Source organism: Petaurus breviceps, unplaced genomic scaffold (genome assembly GCF_028583685.1).
Source record: "Petaurus breviceps papuanus isolate PSGF00001 unplaced genomic scaffold, PetGlider_PUasm1.0 172, whole genome shotgun sequence".
Taxonomy (NCBI): Eukaryota; Metazoa; Chordata; class Mammalia; order Diprotodontia; family Petauridae; genus Petaurus; species Petaurus breviceps.
This window is the reverse complement of record NW_027185755.1, coordinates 5949681-5969817: the sequence shown is the minus strand read 5'-3', so window position 1 is coordinate 5969817 and position 20137 is coordinate 5949681. Positions and strand designations below refer to the sequence as shown.

General features: G+C 46.2%; 3 protein-coding genes across 7 annotated transcripts in view; 2 read left to right on the top strand and 1 right to left on the bottom strand.

Moving 5' to 3' along the window:
• COL5A3 (collagen type V alpha 3 chain) overlaps positions 1-2690 on the bottom strand; it is a 31897-nt gene extending 29207 nt beyond the window's left edge. The window contains exon 1 of the mRNA XM_069083183.1: positions 2352-2690. Within this exon, the coding sequence (XP_068939284.1) occupies positions 2352-2454 (103 nt within the window). The 5' untranslated portion in view covers positions 2455-2690. The remainder of the gene's footprint in view (positions 1-2351) is intronic.
• Positions 2691-2761: 71 nt separating this feature from the next.
• Positions 2762-11948, top strand: RDH8 (retinol dehydrogenase 8). 5 transcript variants are annotated; one of them, XM_069083126.1, is made up of 7 exons: positions 2762-2932; positions 4529-4585; positions 6304-6465; positions 7631-7810; positions 8150-8243; positions 8709-8892; positions 9152-11948. In XM_069083126.1, the coding sequence occupies exons 3-7, from the start codon at positions 6315-6317 to the stop codon at positions 9374-9376; spliced, it is 834 nt and encodes a 277-aa protein (XP_068939227.1). In that variant the 5' UTR covers positions 2762-2932; positions 4529-4585; positions 6304-6314; the 3' UTR covers positions 9377-11948. The 5 variants fall into 5 exon arrangements, with proteins under 5 accessions (XP_068939227.1, XP_068939226.1, XP_068939228.1 ...); XM_069083125.1 differs by having other exon boundaries at positions 6299-6465; XM_069083127.1 differs by lacking the exon at positions 2762-2932 and having other exon boundaries at positions 4316-4585; positions 9342-11948.
• Positions 11949-16957: 5009 nt separating this feature from the next.
• LOC138157502 (venom factor-like) overlaps positions 16958-20137 on the top strand; it is a 27114-nt gene continuing 23934 nt past the window's right edge. Inside the window, exons 1-5 of the mRNA XM_069083121.1 lie at positions 16958-17057; positions 17487-17694; positions 19376-19538; positions 19817-19887; positions 20003-20091. Coding sequence (XP_068939222.1) covers positions 16981-17057; positions 17487-17694; positions 19376-19538; positions 19817-19887; positions 20003-20091 — 608 coding nt within the window. The 5' untranslated portion in view covers positions 16958-16980. The remainder of the gene's footprint in view (positions 17058-17486; positions 17695-19375; positions 19539-19816; positions 19888-20002; positions 20092-20137) is intronic.

The window sequence follows — 20137 nt, the reverse complement described above, 5'->3', positions numbered from 1 at the left end:
TTTTTTTTTTTTTAACTGATTCTGAATTTCATAGCCTGGCACATAACTGAGTTGTCAGAAATGAGATCTGGATTAGAGCCTATCCTGATTCCTACCCTTCAGTGTGTTCGAGAAGGATTTGGAGGGAAAAGAGGAAGGGTTAGTGTCAGGGCTCCCTTAGGGGGTAAAGGTTGAAGCAGGGTCTGGGAGTCTGGCTCCCCATTGACCACAGGCATCTCTTCCCATGGACAGTCACTGGCCCATAGTAAGGGAAGAAATATAAATAGTGGTCTGGCCACTCCCCCATCAGCCCTCCTACAAGGGTTCTACCTAACCCCTCACCCCTATCCCAGTCTTTGAATTGCTAATTATAACAATTTCTGGTATTTGTAGGTTCTTGCTAACACCTAATCTAAATCCCTTCTAAAACTTATGGCAGTATCTGGTGCTCTCCTTAGTCTTGGAGTTAGCTCATTCCTTTCCTTTTCCCCAGGCCAGAGTGACCAAAGACAAGAGGTCTTTAGTCCTAGAGGATGGGGGCGGAGTTGGCATCAGTGGCCTCTCTCCTCTCCCCCATTCCAATTCTCTGCCAAGCTAGGGCCTAGAAAAAGAATGAAAGGGTTCTGGGGCAGTTATAAGAGCTCAAGGTCTTCTTTATGGACACTGAAATGGGTTAGCTCTGGGGAGCAAAGGGACTTCCAATCACAGATGTGGGAGAAGGGTTGTAGCCTTCCCAGAAGCAATCAGGGCAGAGTACTTCAGAATCACCTCCCCCTGAGGAATGCCTGTTCTAAGGAAGAGAATGGGGACTCCTTCCCCTGGGGGTGGAGAGACCCCCCCCCCCAACCCCCCATGCCAGATATGCACAGCTGTCTATGTGTCACAGTTGCTGATGACTCACTCAGCTCAGGCCTAGGGCCACCCCGGGGGATGCTGAGAAATTAGAAAGGAAAAACACTTTTAAACTGGGTCGCAGCTGGTGGGGGAGGAGAGGATATTTGCCCCCTCCAACCCAGCCCCTGAACCCAAGCCTGCCCCTCCCCTTCTCCCTGGGTCCTGTCCATGGTGCTGAGCTGAGCGGCCTCAGGGACCGCCCAGGGCTCCTATGCAGTAGGAAGCAGGCGGGGCAGCTCAGGCTAGGGACTCCAGGCTAGCGGGCAGAGTACCCACAGTCAAAGGAAGCAAAAGGGATTGGAGTTTGGAGAGAAAGGTGGAGACGTGGGCAAAACCACTCTAGGGTAGGAAGGATGACCAGGGGAGGCAATTAACACCTCCAGGGGGCGCCATCATCTCCCCCAAAGCCAAGGGATGGGCAGAAGCTAATGAGATAAATCTCTCAGCTAAACTCACGCCCTTCCCGCATCACCCACTACCACACGCACACAATGATACAATAAAAATAACAGATTTATGCAACAATATGTGTAATTATACACACATTTCATACGTGACAACTCGGTCATACACAGTCTCACTTATATTAGTACAATTGTTGTTCAGTGGTTTCAGTCGGGTCTGAGTCTTCCTGACCCCATTTGGGGTTTTCTTGGTAAAGATACTCGAGTGGTTTGCCATTTCTTCTCCAGCTCATTTTACAAATGAGGAAACGGAGGCAAGCAGGGTTAAAAGATTTACCCAGGATTACACAGCTAGTGTCTGAGGCCAGATTTGAACTCAGATCTTAATACAATCACTGATATACAATCACTGCCTCTCACACACTCCCAATACACAGGGTGTCCCACATACACACACCTTTATCACACACATAATCATTATATCATACACTGAGACACATTTGCGCCCAACTGCCATAGCACACACAGAAGAATTCGCACCCACCACTCAAACAATACCAACCTCATACACAAACGTGCAATCATATTCAGACACTTGAGCACTCTCACAATGCTACACAATGCTACAATGCACACAGTGCTGTGTGTGACAGTCACAACCACAGATACAGACATACAACCAGAATCATACAATTCAATGATTATCGTACATACAGACTGACAGATCACAACTACTACCATAATGCAGTGACACAGCAGTCACACACACCCCACACAATCACCCAGTCACTATCCCACTTCAAACTGAGAGTCACAATCACACCCAAACCGCTCACATAACAGCTATTATACACATAATTGACCACTCTTGGCACGGAATGACACACTCAAACTCATTATCTCTCTCACGAAATCATACCCTCATTTCCCCCCAGCCCCACCCAGACACTGGGAAAAATTCTGGGATTCCCTTCCCTTTCCCTCTTCAGGACTTGGGGGGGGGGGGTGGAGAGGGCGCGGTTTTTGACTTGGGAAATCCACTCACCTTCACTAAACCCCACGGGTCCCACTTACCTATTCCCCCTTGGGGGAGTTGTATCAGGGAAGTGAGGAACAGGAAGAGGTCTGCCCAGGACCTGGACTTGCCCCATTTTCGGCTACCGGTCCCAGTCCTCATCCTCAATTCCAGCCGGCCCCAGCCCCGGGCGCAGCTGTGTGCCGCTATCACCCTCGGAAACGCACACTGGGAGCCTCCTTACTACCAGCTGTGACAGGTGGGAGAGGTGGGGGGAGGGGAAACCTCTGAAAGGTCAGAGGGGCTCCCACTACGAGCTTAAGACAACTTCTACAGACTTCTAAGCAGAAACTTGCCGGAGCCCCCGCCCCCTCTGGTTCTGTCCTGTCCCCACCCCACCCCAGCTCCCGGGCCCAGCCTGGGCCGGGCCGGGCAGGGCGGGGCCGGGTGAGGCGGGGCGGGGGCGTGCTCACTTGGAACTCTCCCTGGAGAAAAGCCGGAGTTGGGAAAATTTTATCCAAAGACCTAATTGGCCGATTTTAGGGAGGCTGGAGCCGGGCACCGGCAGTCCCTGAGGGCTTGGAGCTGGGGCAAGGTTATTCCAACTCAAGCCTCCTTCCTCCATCCTTGAGAATTTGAGGTAGGGGAGCCCAGAGTAATTAGAGCCTTCCGCCGCCCATCCCAACCCAGGGCAGGTTTCAGCACATATGTGTCTGTGTCTGTTTCTCGGTACACGTGTGTGCTTGCGTGCGCACCCGCGCGTTTAAGTCGCCCCAGACTCTTGAGTCTGGTCTTGGGGGTCCCCTAGGGTTGGTCATGCTCTGAATATAAGCCCATACGTAAGCTTCTTTGTGGAAGTACCAAAAGACCTGGCCCAAGGGAGGGGTACATGCACCTTGAGACAAGAGAGTCGGAGTGGGGAATCTCTGCTCCATTTCCAGGCCGAAGAGGCCGGGATACTGAGGAGGGATTAACCCCTCCTTTGCCGGCTTTCTCTTTAAAAAAAATTTTTTTTTTTTTAAGCAGCTTTGTGTGCAGGGGTGAGTCTGGCCCGAAGGCCAGATGGTAGAGGATGGGGGTAGGATTTCAATATCCCTGGTCCTGCTCAAGGCTATTCATTACCAGCAATAATACTTATGAGACCTCTGGGCTTATTCTAAAGAATAGCAAAAAACGTTTCCAGACTCAGTAAATCACGTTGTTGAGTAGTGACCCCATTAGGGGTTTTCTTGGCAAAGATAACTGGAGTGGTTTGACACTCCAGCTCATTTTGTGGATGAGGAAACTGAGGCAAATAGGGTCAAATGACTTGCCCAGGGTCACAAATTAGTGTCTGAAGCCAGATTTGAACTCAAAAAGATGAGTCTTCCTGACTTCAACCCCAGAACTCTATCCGCTTGGCCACCTAGCTGCCCTCAGGAAATCATACCAGGCCAGAACTTACAACTAACCTATATCTAACCTTATATCTAATCAGCCTTCTAACTCATTCCTTCTCCCCTCTGTCTCTGTCTCTCTCTCTCTTTCATGTCTGATCTCTGTACTTGAACCTTTTTCAGCTCAAAGGTGTCCCTCCTGCCAGTGGATTAGGGGTCCCAGAAATACAGATTTCTGCCTGACCCCCTGATGTCTGTGATGCAGAGAAACTGGGGTTGAGCATGGCTTCCAAAGCTCTCAGTTCTTAGGACGGTAGCTGAATAAGGCCCTGAAGAGAGGAAATGGATAGTAGGAGTCATCTAGTCTTACCACTTAATTTAATAAACAGGAAAAAACTGAGGCCCAGAATGTTAAGAGATCTACCCAAGGTCACACTGAGAGCAAACAGCAGTCACGTTTCATATTCAGATCCTCCAGATCCTCATATTCAGTAGAAAGTCAAGAGTCCTTTCTACTCCACCACACTGCCATGTGCATTCTAATTGTCCCCCAGTTTCTCCTTTAGGTTCCAGGGCTCCCTATGTTCAGTGGTTGGAAGAGGTATGATTGTTTTTTCTTCTCCTTCCTGTCTTCTTTATCTCCCTACCTGTCCTCCTTCCTACATACTCTTAAGCCTTTGGTTCATTATGTTGTCCTGCTGCACAGGCATCATGTGATCTTGGAAGGAAGGGGGGAGGGGGAGTTCAGGCATGACCAGACAAACAAGGATGATCACATGACTCAGAGAGGTCAGACATGGCAAGAGCTGAGGGCCCAGAAGGACACCCCAGGACTGTCCTGATCACTGGCTGTTCTTCAGGAATTGGTCTACATCTGGCTGTGAAGTTAGCCCAGGACCCTCAACAGAGATACCATGGTAAGCAGAGCAAAGGGATGGGAATGGGTTTGGGACCCCTTCTACTGGAAGATGGAAGTCCCCAGTTTTAGTGGGAGTAGAAGACTGAGCCAAACATGCTAACCAATACATACATACAAATGTACACAAAGAGGCAGACATACAGAAATACACAGACACAGGTACACAGGCATAGAAATACAATTCAGTTCAATTTTTAGTAATACAGATGCAGACATGTTGACACAGATACAAAGATTTATCATATTGGCACAGATAGACACATTAACAAAGCCATTTACACAGACCCTCTGTCTTCCTTTGCCATTACTTCTCTCCAATCCATTTTGTCTACATTTTCCAAGGAAGTGAAGATTAAGGAAGGAAATGCCATGGGGACCTTCCTCACCCCAGGCTTGACAAACCCTCCTTTCCACTCCTTATTATATCTTCAATTGTCCCCTCTTTCCTGCTTTCCCTCCCTCCTCTCTCCTTCTAGGATTATGCCTCCAGGACTAAGCCTCTTATATAAGTATAACCTTGGACATAGTCCTTCATGTTTCTGTGGAGGGAGGATTTGGGACCCTCGAAGCCCCCCTTCTAGGTAGTCCTCTCAATGACTCCTGCTAGCTCTGATGATTCCACAAATGATCCCACAATTCCTGGCTCCCCAGCCTGACCTCACCCTCTTCCCCCTACACACAAATCACTATGGCCCAGAGGGATCAAGGGTTGGTGTGAGCAAAGGAGCTATTACTTAAGAGAAGTCTTTTGGTAAGTGGGGAGAGAGGGAGGTTAGGACTTGAGGCCCCAGTTGGATTTCTGCCAAATTGGATAAAGCCTCCTCCCCTCTCCTTCAACATCATTACCCTTACAGTAGACACACAGACTCTTAGAAGAGAAGCAGATTAGTGAAGTGAATAGTGAGTGCACTGGGTTGAGAGTCAAAAAATATGGGTTCAAATACAGCCTCAGATATTTATTAACTATGTGACTCTAGGCAAGTCATCCAACCTCTCTGTGCCTCTAAGTTTCCTTCTCTGTAAAATAAGGGGCCACTGCTAAGGTCCCTTTCAGCTCTGTATCTAGGAACTAGAAGAGGTGTTAGATATCATCTTGTCTAATCCCCCGCCTCATGTGAAATGTAATCTCCACCAAAACAGACACAAAAAGTATTCATCTGGCCTTCACTTGAAGACTATCAATAACAGGGAACTCACTACCTCCCAAGGCAGCCAATTCTTTTTTTTTTTGGAGGGGAGAAGGTAGGGCAATTGGGGTTAAGTGACTTGCCCAAGGTCACATGGCTAGTTTTTGTGTTAAGTGTCCGAGGCTGGATTTGAACTCATGTCCTCCTAACTCCAGGGCCAGTGCTCTATTCACTGCACCACCTAGCTGCCCCAGCCCATTCCTTTTTTGAATAGCTCTAACTATAGGGAAGATTTTCCTTATACTGAGCCAGAATCGACCTTCCTACCATATAATATACCTTCTATTCTCTGATCCTAGTTCTTTATGTTTATAGACATGTAGTACATACAACACATATGTGAATTAATCCTGTATTAAGCTCCAATTATGTACACACACATAGATATACACTTGTGTACGTGAGTATACGTGCACACTTAACCACAGTGGGCAAGGCAATTGTCCCATAGGAGCTGGAGGAAGGGGAGAGGGTACTGGAAGTCTGTGCTGTTCCCCTACCCTCAGTGCAGTGTTCTTTGTCAGTGTAGTGATTGCCACCATGCGAGACCTGGGGAAGAAGGAGAAACTGGAGGCTGCAGCTGGTGAGGCTCTGGGTCGGACATTGACTGTGGCACAGATGGACGTCTGCAGTGAAGACTCTGTGTCTGCCTGCCTAAGCAACATTGAGGGAGGTTCTTTGGATGTGCTAGGTGAGACAGACTTCTCCTGGCCTATCTAAGGAGTCAGCCAGTCCACCTCCAGCCAGTCTACCTCCAGCCCAGGGGAAGGAAGGGTGGGGTGAGAGGGGGGACTCTTTCCGTCACCCTCTGTAGTAGAAAGATGGTTGAACTTGGAGCCTGAGCACTTGGCATATTCTGGCTATTACTCACTACTTGTGTGATCTGGGGCAAGCCATCTCATTTTTTTTGCCTCAGTTTCTCCATCTGTAAAATGAGGGTGTTAAACTAGATCAGAGGTTCTTTTTTTAAATTCAATTTTATTTTATTTTCAGTTCTGAATTTTTTCCCTTCCACCTCCCCTGTCCATTGGGAAAGCAAGAAAAATGAAACCCTTTATAAATATGTATAGTCAAGCAAAACAAATTCCCACATTAGCCATCTCAAAAAATATATATACTTCAATCCTTACTCTAAGTCCATCACCTTTCTGTTTGGAAATAGTATATTTTGTCATGAGTCCTCTGGAATTTTGGTTGATTGTGTTGTATATCAAGGGTTTTTAACTTGGGATCCAAGGACATCCCCCTCCAAGGGGTCTGTGGATAGATTTCTGAGGGTTCAGGAACTTGGATCAGAAAAAAAATGACATAATTGTATGTATTTTGTGCCTTTAAAAACATGATTCTGAAAGGAAGTTCATAGGCTTCAGCAGACCAACTGCTTAAGGGATCCATGACATGAAAAAAGGTGAAGAAACCCTGGGCTAGGTGGACACTGAGGCCCTTTTAGCTCAAAGTCATGCTATCCTACCATCTTCTTAGAGTCATAGAGTAGGAGCCCCTGCTCTGCCACTGACAAGTTGTGTGATCTTGGGTGGGTAATTTTCCTTCTCTTGACCTCAGTTTCCTCCCCTGTAAAATGAGTGTTGGCCTAGTTGATCTTGGTTCTTTCCTCTGTTCCTATGACTCCTCTACCTCCCAGATTGCCACCCCCAGGCAATCATACCTTCCCCAGGTCTGTGCTCAGTCCCTCCCACTTACACTAAGATAACCCAGGGTCTCTTCATTAGTTCCAGATTGGGATGGGGAGTATGGTAGGGGCTGGAGCTGGAGCTGGAGCTGTCCAGGGATAGGGAGGGAGGGGCCAGGGTTCATCCTCATCCATCCTTGGTATCATCCCTCCCTACTCCCTCCAGTAAACAATGCAGGTTTGGGACTTGTAGGGCCCCTGGAGGGCCTCGATATGGCAGACATCAGGAAGGTCTTTGAAACCAACTTCTTTGGAGCAGTCCAGCTGATTAAGGCCGTGCTGCCCAGCATGAAGCTGAGACGTAGGGGCCATATCGTGGTGGTCAGCAGTGTCATGGGATTGCAAGGTAAGACTCCCTTCCCCACCTCTGGGATCCTCCATGTTGGGTCCTGCTCCTAAGTAGAAAAATAGCCCCACTCAGATCCTCTACCCAAATTTTTCTCCTTACCCTGAAAGGAAGGATCTGGCCTCACTCTAACTTCCCCCTGCTCCATCTCTTCCTTCTGTCAAATCCCAGGCAGGAACTTTGTCTACCTAAAGGTCCCTAATTCTGAGGGAAGAAATTAAGGTCTACTTAGATACTCCCAGGGCAGGGGCAGGGGCAGGAGCAGGATTGGACTGTGGGCTCCCTTAGACACACATAGAACCTGAATACATTCCCATTCTGACATGCCTGCCATTCCAGGTGTCGTATTCAATGATGTCTACTCAGCCTCCAAGTTTGCATTGGAGGGGTTCTGTGAGAGTCTGGCTGTGCAGCTTCTGCGGTTCAATATTTTGTGAGATGGGGATGGAACCCAGGGTGGAACTTTCTGGGAATCTAAACACTGAGTGAGAGACCTGAGGGGGGAGAAGAGGAGAATCTGTACCCTGAGGAGGGAAAGAGCTGAAGGGGGTCAGTGGGGGAGGGGGTCCTGATAGAACAGTAGGGGCTGAGCCATGAGGGAATAGGGAGGTCTGGGCTCTGGGGGCAGGGGATTGTGGGAGAGAGAGGCCTATGCTCTGAGAGGATGTCCTGAGTGAGGAGTAGGTCTTGGGCTATGAGTGGGGAGAGGGACTAGACTCTAAGGGGAGGGGTCTGGGGTGAGAAGAGTCTTTGTGAGTAGAGGGTGTCCTTGACTATAGTGTCCTCCTGAGGCCTCTACTTCTCTGAATTGATAACCCACAATGAGACTCCCAAGATGAGTCCTGGGGGCAGTCAGTCATTGAAGAAAGGCTTTATGGGAGTCCAAATTCCTCCCCAGTGTGTCCTTAGTGGAACCAGGGCCAGTGAACACGGATTTTGAGGCCAAGTTAGAGGCCCAGGTCTCCAAAGCTGATTTTCCTGGCACTGACCCTGAGACCTTGAGCTACTTCCTTGATGTTTACCTCCCAGCATCAAAAGAGATTTTCCAGACCCTGAGCCAGAGCCCTGAGGATGTTGCCCAGGTAGGGGAATGGAAGTCTTCATGCCTCCCAATTCTCTCTTCCTCTCCCAATTTCATCAGTAAAGCTGTGGGTCCAGGAATCCCTTGGGGTTGGGCTGGCCATACCTTCCACAGCAACCTCTGACTCTAACAAGGGCCATGACCCCCACTTTCCTCCTTTCCTGCCTCCTCCTTAGGCTTCTGTTTCCATGCCCCTCATTCTTGTCTCTTTGGAGGTTGGGAAAGTTTGAGCCTAAGAGTCAGGAGTCTACTCTTTCCAGGCCATTGCCCAGGTGATTGGCTCAACACAGCCATCTCTTCGCTATCAGACCAACACCCTCTATACACCCCTGACTGCCCTGAAGTATGCCGACCCTTCTGGAGACCTCTCTGTCCACACCTTCTACCGTCTGCTCTTCCGCTGCCAACCCCTTTTCCGGTTCAGCCTCTGTTTTCTCCGCTGCCTCTCAGGGAATTGCCTCCGACCCAGGGTCACGCCCATGTGAGGGAGGTCACACATGTTGGGGGTTCAGAGTCATATGAAGAGGACAGCATGTATGAAGAAGGTCGTATATATGTGAAGAAGTCACATTTATTCAAGGATATGAGTGACCCACAGCCAGACCCACCCCCCTTCTCAATCTTTTCACGAGATGAACCTTGAAATCCTGAATTCATAATCCCCTCCCTTGGTGGGGGCTTATTCCTGGGCTCTGGCCTTGGTAGAAGTCAGTCCTTTACTCTAGCCTTCCCCCCACCTATGAATATAGGAACACTTTGCAAGTAAATTTGTATTTTATTGTTATTTTTAATTTAATATTTAATTTTTCCTCAATTACATGTAAAACAATTTTTAACCTTTTTTTAAATTTTTGAGTTCCAAGTTCCCTTTCTCCCCTTCCCCCTCATTAAGAAGGCAAGTAATTTCACATATGTTATACATGTACAGTCATGCAAAACACATTTCCATTTTAATCATATTGTAAAAAAAAGACCAAAAAAAAAGAAAAAGAAAGTTTAGAAATAGTATGCTTTGATCTGTATTCAGACTCCATCAGTTCTTTCTCTGGAGATAGGTAGCATTTTTCATCATGAGTTTTTCTGAATTTTCTTGGATTATTGTGTTGCTGAGAATAGCTAAGTCATTCACAATTGATCACCATATAATATTGCTGTTACTGTGAACAGTGTTTTCCTGGTTCTGCTCATTTTGCTTTGCATCAGTTCATGTTAAGTCCAGGTTTTTTTGAGAGCATTCTGATCATCATTTACATCACAATCCTATACCACAACTTGTTCATTTATTCCCCAAATTGATGGGCATCCCCTCAATTTCCAATTCTTTGCTATAAATACTTTTGTACATATAAATCCTTTTCATCTCTTTGGGATACAGACCTAGCAGTGCTGGGTTAAAGGGTATGCATAGTTTTATAGCCTGAATTTGTATTTTATTGATTACACCAGCATCTACACACAGTTGAACACATGGCAATCCATATATGGGGGAGACATTGTTTATTCAGTTTACAGAACTTGTGTCTGCTTATCTGTCATACTGAGTCATTCAGTGAGAGGACTAAAGGTTTTTGGCAGCTTTCAGAAATTGGAAGTCTGGCAGAAGACTGGAGTGAAGGTTTCAACCTTGGAATATTATACCTCTAAGCTTATTCCTGTGTTTAGATTTCAACACAGCAGGTGGAGAAAATCCTCAGATGTGTAGTGGGAAAAGGCTTCAGCCACTTCACAATTTACCCAAACAGTTTTGCTTTTGCAGAAGAAATGATCAAAAAAAAAAAAAAGGAAATGATCCCGGTGCTTTTGTGGGAAGATTTATTTTGAAGAACTCATGTGAAGGGTCTAGCTCTTTTGAGATCTTGTTCTTTTGAAGCCAGACCTGGAAGTCTAACATTATCAGCTCTAAGGTAGAGGATGTCTCCTCTCCACAGGAAGAGCTGTCCTATGTGAACATAAGAGTAGAGAGACAGACAGAAGGGCAGGAGTCCTCTGAGTGTACTCAATCTATGCATATAGCACCCGAGCTGAGCTTGAGCTGCCTGGCCCCTGTCAAATCTGAAAGCACATCACTGAATAGAGATTGCCTGCCTGATTCTCTGCACAAGTGGCATATCCTTCGCCCTCAGCTTCTGAGTGCCTTAGGAACAGCCCAAATGTCATATCAGCTAGAGCAGAAAGTTTGAAGATTATCAGAGACAGTTTAAAAGTTTATCAAAATGTCTCAGCCCCCAACCCCTCAGGATCCTTATCTCCTTCTCATTTCAAGTGACCTGAAAGGGACTGCGCCTTTCCATCATAAAGTAAAATATATTTGTTGAATGGAATTAATTTTTAAAAATACAACTCTTGGGGGAGGGTGGGTGGCTAGGTGGCTCAGTGAATAAAGCACTGGCCCTGAAGTCAGGAGGACCTGAGTTCAAATCCAGCCTCAGACACTTAACACTTACTAGCCGTATGACCTTGAGCAAGTCACTTAACCCCAATTGCCCTGCCCTCCCACCTCCAAAAAAAAAAAGCAAAAAAAAAAAATACAACTATTGAATGACTATTCAAGAACCTATTGCTTCTAGCTATGTCTGTAATCTCAACTTCTTGGTGAATGGGATTACTTCTGTTACGATCTAAACTTTTACTTATGTGACCTGATGCTGAATGAGGGGAGCAGAACCAGATCACTGTACACAATTACAGACACATTGTATCTGTGATGACTGACTCTGATAGACTTGGTTCCTCTCAGCAATGCAAACAACTCCAAAAGACTCATGTTGGAAAAACCTATCGGCATCCAGAGGAAGAATTACAGAGCCTGAATGCAGATTGAAACAAACTATTTGCTCTCTCTTTTATTTTTTGTTTTGTTTCTTCTTTCTCGTGGTTCATTCCATTGGTTCTAATTCTTCTGTACAATATGACTAAAGTGAAAATATGTTTAATGTGAATGTGTATGTAGAACCTATATCAGATTGCATTGCCACCTTGGGGGGGAGTGGGGAAGAGAAAGCGGAGGAGAAAATTTGGAACTCAAAAGCTTTTGGAACTAAATGTTGTAAACTAAAAATAAATAAATTTATTTATTTAAAAAAATCTAAGCTCTTAGCTTTGCCTTTTCTTGGGAACATATGCTCCTCAAAGAAAGGAAAACAGACCAGTCTTCCCATGTGCTGCATGGTGACTCCCACCCCAATGCCTACAAGGACAGCACTTATTTCCTAGCCAATCATCAGGTGAAACCTGAGGTCTGATGGTCACCATGGGGTCCCTCTAAAGTCTCCAACATATTCCTTTATTGCTCAGGAACCCAGAAACTCACAATGAAATCTCACTGTGCACTCATGTTGCATCTTCTGATGTGTATTCCCAGGAATTTTGCCAGTAAATTTTCTCACTTACACACACACACACACCCCTACATAATGACTTCCCCAGCATCAGCCTCCACCTGGCATCCTAGCATCTCTAGCACCCCACTATGGGTCAGGGAGCTGCACTGTCCAGCTCACCTGAAAGATCGCTTCACTCCACTGATCTCAGGTACAGTTGGTGGTATTTGTTCCAAGTTCAAAAGTTCCTGGATGTGGCTCTGTCTAGGAGTATGGGGGAGGGATACAGCAGAGTCACAAGAGTTCAGTGTTTTGGTTCAGGTGTACAACCAGGGGCTATGGTAGCTAGAGTTCTGGACTTGGAGTCACAAAAGACCTTGAAAGAGTTTGAATCCTGTCTCACTAGCTGTTTGACACTGAGAAAGTCACTACATACATTTCTCTCAGTTTCCTTATATATAAAGTGGAGATAATTAATGGCACCTACCTCCCAGGTTTTTTGTGAGAATCAAATGAAATAACACGGGAAATATTTGGCAAACCTTACAGCACTATATAAATGCTAGTAGCATTGTTGCTATTATTGTTACACATCTTCAGCAGCCCCTGGGTCATCTGCCTCCCTGTATAGCCCTTTCCAGGCCCTGGAAGAATCTACCTCTTGTTTCTTGGTCTCCCAAATACATATACTGACTGAGCTTTCTCTGTTCTTGACCACTGTCTCAACTAAGACAGCCTAATGTCCTCTTCTCTAATCCAAGTTTAACTTTCTCCTCTTCCTCCCTTCCCAGATGTTGTTTGCATGGTGCCACCCTACCCTACCCCCAACCCTGCCCAAAGCAGATTCCATTCCCCCCTGCCTTAATCCCTGGATGGTGGGAGTAAGCAAAGGATAGTTCATCTATCTTTCCAAAAGCACACAAATCAGGGCACCTCACCCTTATGGATTCTTTATTGGAACTTCTCATAGGTCTGGGCTCAGGGTCAGGGCAGTCCTCTCCCAGAAAAGGCTTGAATTCCTGGGGTGAGGGAGCACTTCCAGGGGACGGAGTCAGAGATGGGCATTCCAGTTAGCACAACCCTCAGTTCCCATTCCTCAGAAAGGACTGCTGCTGAGATATTTGCTATGGCTGACATCCTCCTTCCATGCCTATGGGACCCTGATCAGGTTCACTCTCACTGAGTGGGGCAGAAGTAAAGGAGTAAGGATGGCTAGATGGAGCAGTGAATAGAGCACTGGCCCTGGAGTCAGAGAACCTGAGTTCAAATCCGGCCCCAGATACTTAACACTAACCGTGTAACCTTGGGCAAGTCACTTAACCCCAATTGCCCCTCAAAAAAGGCAAAAAAAAAAAAGAAGTAAAAGAGTAAGGGTATGTGTCCTTTGGGTAGTTAGTCAACAGCAGTAATAACTAACATCTATATAACACTTACTAGGTGCCAGACCCTGGGCTAAGTGCTTCACAATTAATGTCTCGTTTGATCCTCAAAACAATCGTGGGAGACAGGTGTTATTATTATTCCCATTTTATAGATGAGCAAATTGGGACAAAGAGGGTTTAAGCAAATTACCTAGGGTTCCACAGCTAGTAAGTGCCTGAGTCTGGATTTGAACTTAAGTCCTCCTGACTCCAGGCCCAGTGGTCTATCCATCGCACCACCTAGCTGCTCCGAAACCTATTGCAATAGTCCAGATGATGAATCATAAGAGCCTATAAAAGGGTGGTGACTTTGAGAATGAAGATAAAGTGATATACAATGACAAAGTTTTAACACTAGACTGGATGTGTGGGGTGACACAGGTTGGGAGCCTCGTGCCTGAAAAGATGGCAGTGCCATATGTGGTCTCCAGGCTACAGCAATAGGGACATTGGGAAAAGAGGAGGGTTTGGGAAGAAAGCTAATGAGTTCTGTTTTAGACAGGTTGAGTTTGAGATGCCTATGCGACATCCAGTTTGATATGGTGTCAAAAGGCAGTTGGTGATGTGGTTCTGGAGCTCAGAAGGGCTATATCTGATAACTGCATAGAGATATGAACCCATGGGAACTGATAAGATCACCAAGTGAGATGGTATAGACAGAGAAAAGAAGAGGGTCCGGGAGAGACCCTTGGGGAACACCCACATTTAGTGCATGTATAGCCGGGAGGTGCTCCGGGTGTGATGATTGGAGGCACCAAAGAATTGCATCCCAAATCCCCTTCCATGCCACCTTCCTTAAGCCTATAGGAATTGTCCCATGAGAGAATTTAATACCTGAATTGGTCACCACATGGCACTAGATTCAAGGCACCAGCCAAATGGTCAAATCAGAAGATCTGGGGATTGTGCACACTCTAAAAAGTCTCCTCCAGTGCTCTATTGTGTGGTTCTGTGTGGAGTGACACTGTGTGGTCCAGGTCAGATAGGAACAAATCTTAGGTGAAGAATTTGGACAGGACTTCACCTAAGAATTGGAACTTCCCAACATCGAACCACCCTGCTAGCCTTGGAAGCACCAAGAGAGGACTGAGGGAAGGGCCAGGGGACAGACATACTTGCATAGTCCATACTCCATCACAGCCTATGGACTTTGTGATCTGTAGGACTTCCTCACCCCTCTGTCTGAATCCTGGCTCTGATGTTTAATACTTGTGCAATCATGAACATGTTCCTTCTGCCTCTCAAGACCTCAGTTTCCCCAACTGAAAAGTGAGAGACTTGAATATCCAAGGCCCCTTATAGATTTAAATCCTCTGACCTTAAAAATCTCTTGAATTTGTACTAAATAACTTAGGAATGATATAGAAAGGCACTTGGGAAAGGAAAGTAAAGGACAGAGGAAGGGTCAAGCAGAGAGCCTTGAACATCTTAGTTCATCTGTATTTGTTGAATTATATTGACCTTCTAGGTCCTTGGGTGCAGCCTAAGTCCAAGTTTTACAGCACAAATCATTTTATTAAGGGGATTTGTTATGTGAGGTTTGGATTCAGTCAAAGGCCACACTTGAGGACCTAGAGGGCCACAGGTTCCCCACCCCTAGCCTAGCCCATGTTGTGGTTTTTGTCCAGTTGTATCCAATTCTTCATGACTCTGTTTTGGGGTTTTCTTGACAAAGATAGCGGAATACTTACATGTTTCCTTCTCATTTTGCAGATGAGGAACTGAGGCACACAGGGTTAAGTGACTTGCCCAGGGTCATACAGCTAGTAAGCATCCAAGGCCGGATTTGAACTCTTCCTGATTCCAAGCCCAGTGCTCTATCCACTGGGACACCTAGAAGTCACTTAATAAATGGGATGAATTAGAATATCTTTAAGTTCCTTCTGTTTCTAATCCTGATTTCCTCAGATAAGGTGTAGCATGCCTCCTGCTGGAGAACCCTAACCATATCAGGGTCTCTTTGAGAATTGAGAAGTAACAGGATTGGAAGAAACAGAGAAGTATCATCCGTACTCCATCACAGTCTATGGCTATCTCCCTACCCCAGAACCCACTTGCCCTTCTACAAATACCTCTTGTCTAGTTCCTCCTGTATGTAGGCTCTTAGAGAGAGACAATGAGAAAAGGGATTTGGCCGATGCCAATTAAATGTGTACATTGTGCATCTGGCTAGTGAGTGAGAAGTGTGAGTAAGCTATAGCTCAAAAAGGAGACAAGCCCTTGAGGATGAGAGCTTTGGACTCTCCCAGGAGTGGGAGAAAGGGAAGGGGGAGGGTGTGCAGACAGATGTTGCTACTGGGGTTGGGAAGTATCTGTTTCTCCTGCCAGACAGGTGATGGACCCAGGGTGCAGAATGAGACGTATATTTTCAGACATTTGTTTTCCTATGTTTTTCAGAGACATATGTTTTCAGACATGGCCCATGTGGCAATTTGCTTAGCTTGACTACTCATTCTTGTTACAAGGATTTTTTTTCTTTTTTTTAAGTTATCAGCTATGGGGCAGCTATGTGGTGCAGTAGATAGAATGCCAGGCCTGGAGTCAGGAAGACTCATCTTCCTGAGTTCAAATCTGGCCTCAGACACTTACTAGCTTTGAGACCCTGGGCAAGTCACATAACCCTATTTGCCTCAGTTTCATCATCTGAAAAATGAGCTGGAGAAGGAAATGGCAACCAGGAGGTACTTGGTTTTAACTCCCGGCTCTCCCCCTTTCTACCTGTGTGACCATAGGCAAGTCAATTTCATCTCTCTTAAGAACCTCAGCATGGTTCATCAAATGTTCTTTGAGGTCCCTTATATAATTCTAGTTCCTACAATCCTCTCTGTGTATCACCTAGTGCAAGAGACCTTCCCTTTGGGCCTCAGTTTTCCCACCTATAAAATGAGGCAGTCAACTAAATGTCTGAGGTCAGTTGCAGCTTTTCATCCCATGGTTCCAGGAAACTCTTTGTACTTTACACAGGACAGAGAAGGAACAGTGGGCAGCTAACAGTCGGAGTTGCCTGTGTTGGACATTGCACATTGGCCTCTGAGGTCTTGGCTACTAGAAAGGCCTTTCCTCTTGGGTGGGATAGGGGGAAGGGAATCACAGTCTATACTCTTCCAGACCCAAGAAAATAATTTCAGGAGCAAGAATCAGCTGATAGGGGAGGACCTGGGAACAGGGCTGCTACTGGGGCTGGGACTGGAGGAAGCAGCCCACTATCCCATGGGGTTTATGGGAAGTCTTCTCAGTTCAGTTGGTAATTAACTTGGTCTGTAGGTAGAGCCAAAACAAATAACCAGAGGGCAGCGGCCCCAAGTATACCAGCCCATTTCTTCCATTCTCATCTTGCCAGCCTCTGCTATGGAGGCCCCCAAGAACCTGGGGTTGTTACAACTGCTTCTCCTTCTAGGTCTCCCTCTTACCTACTGTGACCCTCTGTGAGTAGGGGAAGGGATGGGATGCATCTCCTGTTGTTTTCAGCGTGTCTCCGCCCCGCCACCTCATCTGCCTCTTTTTCTATCAATATGCTTCCAAGTGTCTTCACAGTATTTCTCTCCTTGTGATTGATTCCCTCTATATGTTGGTGCATTCTCACCATCGTATTTCTTTCCCTCTGCATACCTCTCAGTGTTTCTTGTGCGGGTGTGGGTGAGATCCCACAGCCTCTGAGGGCCCTTTCAGCTCTAAGGTTCTATGGTCATTTGGTTTTCTTGGAGTCTTTCTTCTGTAGTTCTAGCTGTGGGAGTCTCCTTAGCATCTTTGAGTATAATTCCTCATGTTTTTCCCTCTGCACAACTCCATGTGTTTCTCTTGGTCTTTTCCACTCTGTGTCCCTGGACATTCTTTTGGTATATTTCCTGATACAGGTACCTCCTGCTGGCCCCTCGAGTTCTATGGGTGGGGAGCCCAGAAAACATCATACTCCAGGTGTATCAGGATCCTGAGAAGCCCCTGGTTGAGCCTCTTGAAGTGTTTCTCAAAATTTGGGACTTTCCCCTAGAAAGGCAATTGTTGTATGACACGTCACTCACACTGTCCCCAGACAACAACTATATGGCCTTGGCCTCTGTGACGGTATGTGTGTGTTGTGGTATAGTGTAGTTTGGCATGCCGTTTTGTGGGGTTGGGGTTGGTAGAGACCCCAAGACAGCTCTTCTATTACTCCAGTTAACCCTGGAAAATCAGGTCTCAGGATTAAAGATGATTTGGGTCAAACCCTAAGAGGAACTTCCTAAGTGTGAGCCCATGACTCTAGGAAGTTACAGAATTCAGAGGCAAGGGACCAAGAGAGGATCTTTAGAGCACATGCCCTGTCTCCTGCTTCAGAGGCCCTTCTCAGGGTCCATCCTCAGCTTACACTCCTCTGAGGGCTCAGTAGAGGTGGGGACCAAGCGGCTGGGGTTCTCTTCTCCAGCCATTTAAACATCTCTCCTCAGTGTGCAGAGCACTATAACAGGGACACAAGAAACCACAAAACTTAAGCCTCAGTCCCTGTTCTCATGAAACTTACAGCGCTACAGGAGGATAAGGCACAGAAATGGACAACTATTGACAATTTTTACATGGTCAGTGCTTTGGAAAGGAACACACAAAGGGCTGTGACTCCTTATTGGGGAAGTCATTACTAACCAGGAAGGGGAGCAGAAAATCAGGAATAGAGTCCTTAGAGTTACTACGTTGGGTAGGAATTCAAGTTGAAATAATGATAATAATAAATAGCTAAAATTGAGAGAGAGTTTACTATGTGCCAGGTTCTGTGTACTTGACAAATATTATTTCATTTGATCCTCACAACAACCCTGGGAGGTAGATGTTATTATCCCCATTTTACAGGTGAGGAAACTGAGGCAAATAGTGGTTAAGTGACTTGCCCAGGGTTCCACAGATAGTATCTAAGGCTGGATTTCAACTCTGGGCCTGGGGCTGTATCCAATGTGCTGCCTGGGAGAGGTGGGCACTCCAAAGGCTGAGCAAAAGTGCAGAAGGGGGAAAGCATCTGGTATATGGGGTGGGAGACTAAAGAAGGTTTTTTTGTCTGGAATGTGCTTAGAAGAGTAATATTTAATAATTTATTAAATTTATTAATAATTTATAATTAATAATAATTTTCATGGTGGGAAAGACAGGCTAGGAAAGATTGACTAGGACTGAGATGTCAGGCAGAAGAGCTAGAACATTATTTGAGACACAATAGGGAGAGTTTTAAGTAGGCAAGTGTCATGACTACCCTCATCCATAAGAATCATGAATATATATGTAGTTATTATATGTACACACACACTTAAATTAACAAAACAAGGAATGTTTAACCTAAAGAGATTGAAGTCTGAAAGAGAAATTAGACAGACCCCCATAGACTTGTCCTCTGCAAGATAAGAACCAAATCAAAGCATCACAGATTTAGAGTTGGAAGAGACAGCAAAGGAACCTTAAAGAAAGGTCATCTTTCAATCTCTTCATTAAAAAAAAATCCAATTAACATTTGTTTCTCCATCACTTACATTTCCTAATGTGCTGGGCTGACAAAATGGGAAAAGCAGAAACATTTGTGAGTGATTGTTAACAGAAGTGGGATGGGCAGGGCTTGGTAACTGATTGGATCTTAGAGACAGGGAAGGGAAGAAGTCAAAGACAAGCCTAAAGTTAAGAACATGGGATATTAGATCAATGGTGGTGCCCCAGATAGAGCCAGGGAAGTCAGTGGGAGGTGCAGGTGTGAAGGAAAGGTACTGAGTTTGAGACATTTTCTTCCCAGATCCCTGAGAGCATAGTCTTCCCTCCACGTCCAGGGAAGCAGTACGTGGTCCTCAAAGCCTCCTCAAAGATGTTCTCTCTGATGAAAACAATCCTGGTTGCTCCACATGCTGGCTATATCTTCATCCAGACAGACAAGACCATCTATACCCCTCAGCAATGGGGTAGGTCCCAATGTCTCGGAGGGACAGAGAAGGAAGGCTGACTTCTAGCTTCTGGTTTTGTCCAGAGGGCTCCGCTCCCCTTTCTCTCTCCATTACCCAGAATCTCTGGGCTCCAACTCCCCCTAACTGTTTAAGGTCTCTGGGCTCTGGCTCTCAATCAATGCCCAGGGTCTTTGAGCTCTAGTTTTCCTCACTGCCTAGGATCTCTGGGCTCTGAATTCTCCTACTGCCAAGAAATCTGGGCTCTGGCCAACAACATATTTTTGTTTCCCTCCCAGTTCAATACAGGGTGTTCACAGTGAATCACGGCCTAGACCCAGTGATGAAACCATTCACCATCGACATTAAGGTTGTTTCTTATGGGTCATGAACTAGGGAGGCATCCCAACAGAGCTAGGGAGACCCTGGGAAGTGTCTTAGGAGTGGGGCTTGAGTATCCCCTGACTCTTCTCTTTTTCCCCCAGAACCCCCAAGGCATCTCTGTCATCAGCCAGAACTTAGGGGAGGAAAGTGGTTTCTTTGTGGGTTCCTTCCATCTCCCTGAATTGGTCAGGTATCCCCTTCTCTGCTCCCTGCCCCAAAAGTTCCTCCTTCTGATA

Bases quoted from the DNA above. Each gene is read 5' to 3' on its own strand.
- RDH8 (XM_069083122.1), top strand. From the start codon at position 4,465: ATGGCAAGAGCTGAGGGCCCAGAAGGACACCCCAGGACTGTCCTGATC. The intron at 4,586-6,303 runs GTAAGCAGAGCA...TTGTCAGTGTAG, and splicing joins CCCTCAACAGAGATACCATG to TGATTGCCACCATGCGAGAC. The intron at 8,244-8,708 runs GTGAGATGGGGA...ATTCCTCCCCAG, and splicing joins CTTCTGCGGTTCAATATTTT to TGTGTCCTTAGTGGAACCAG.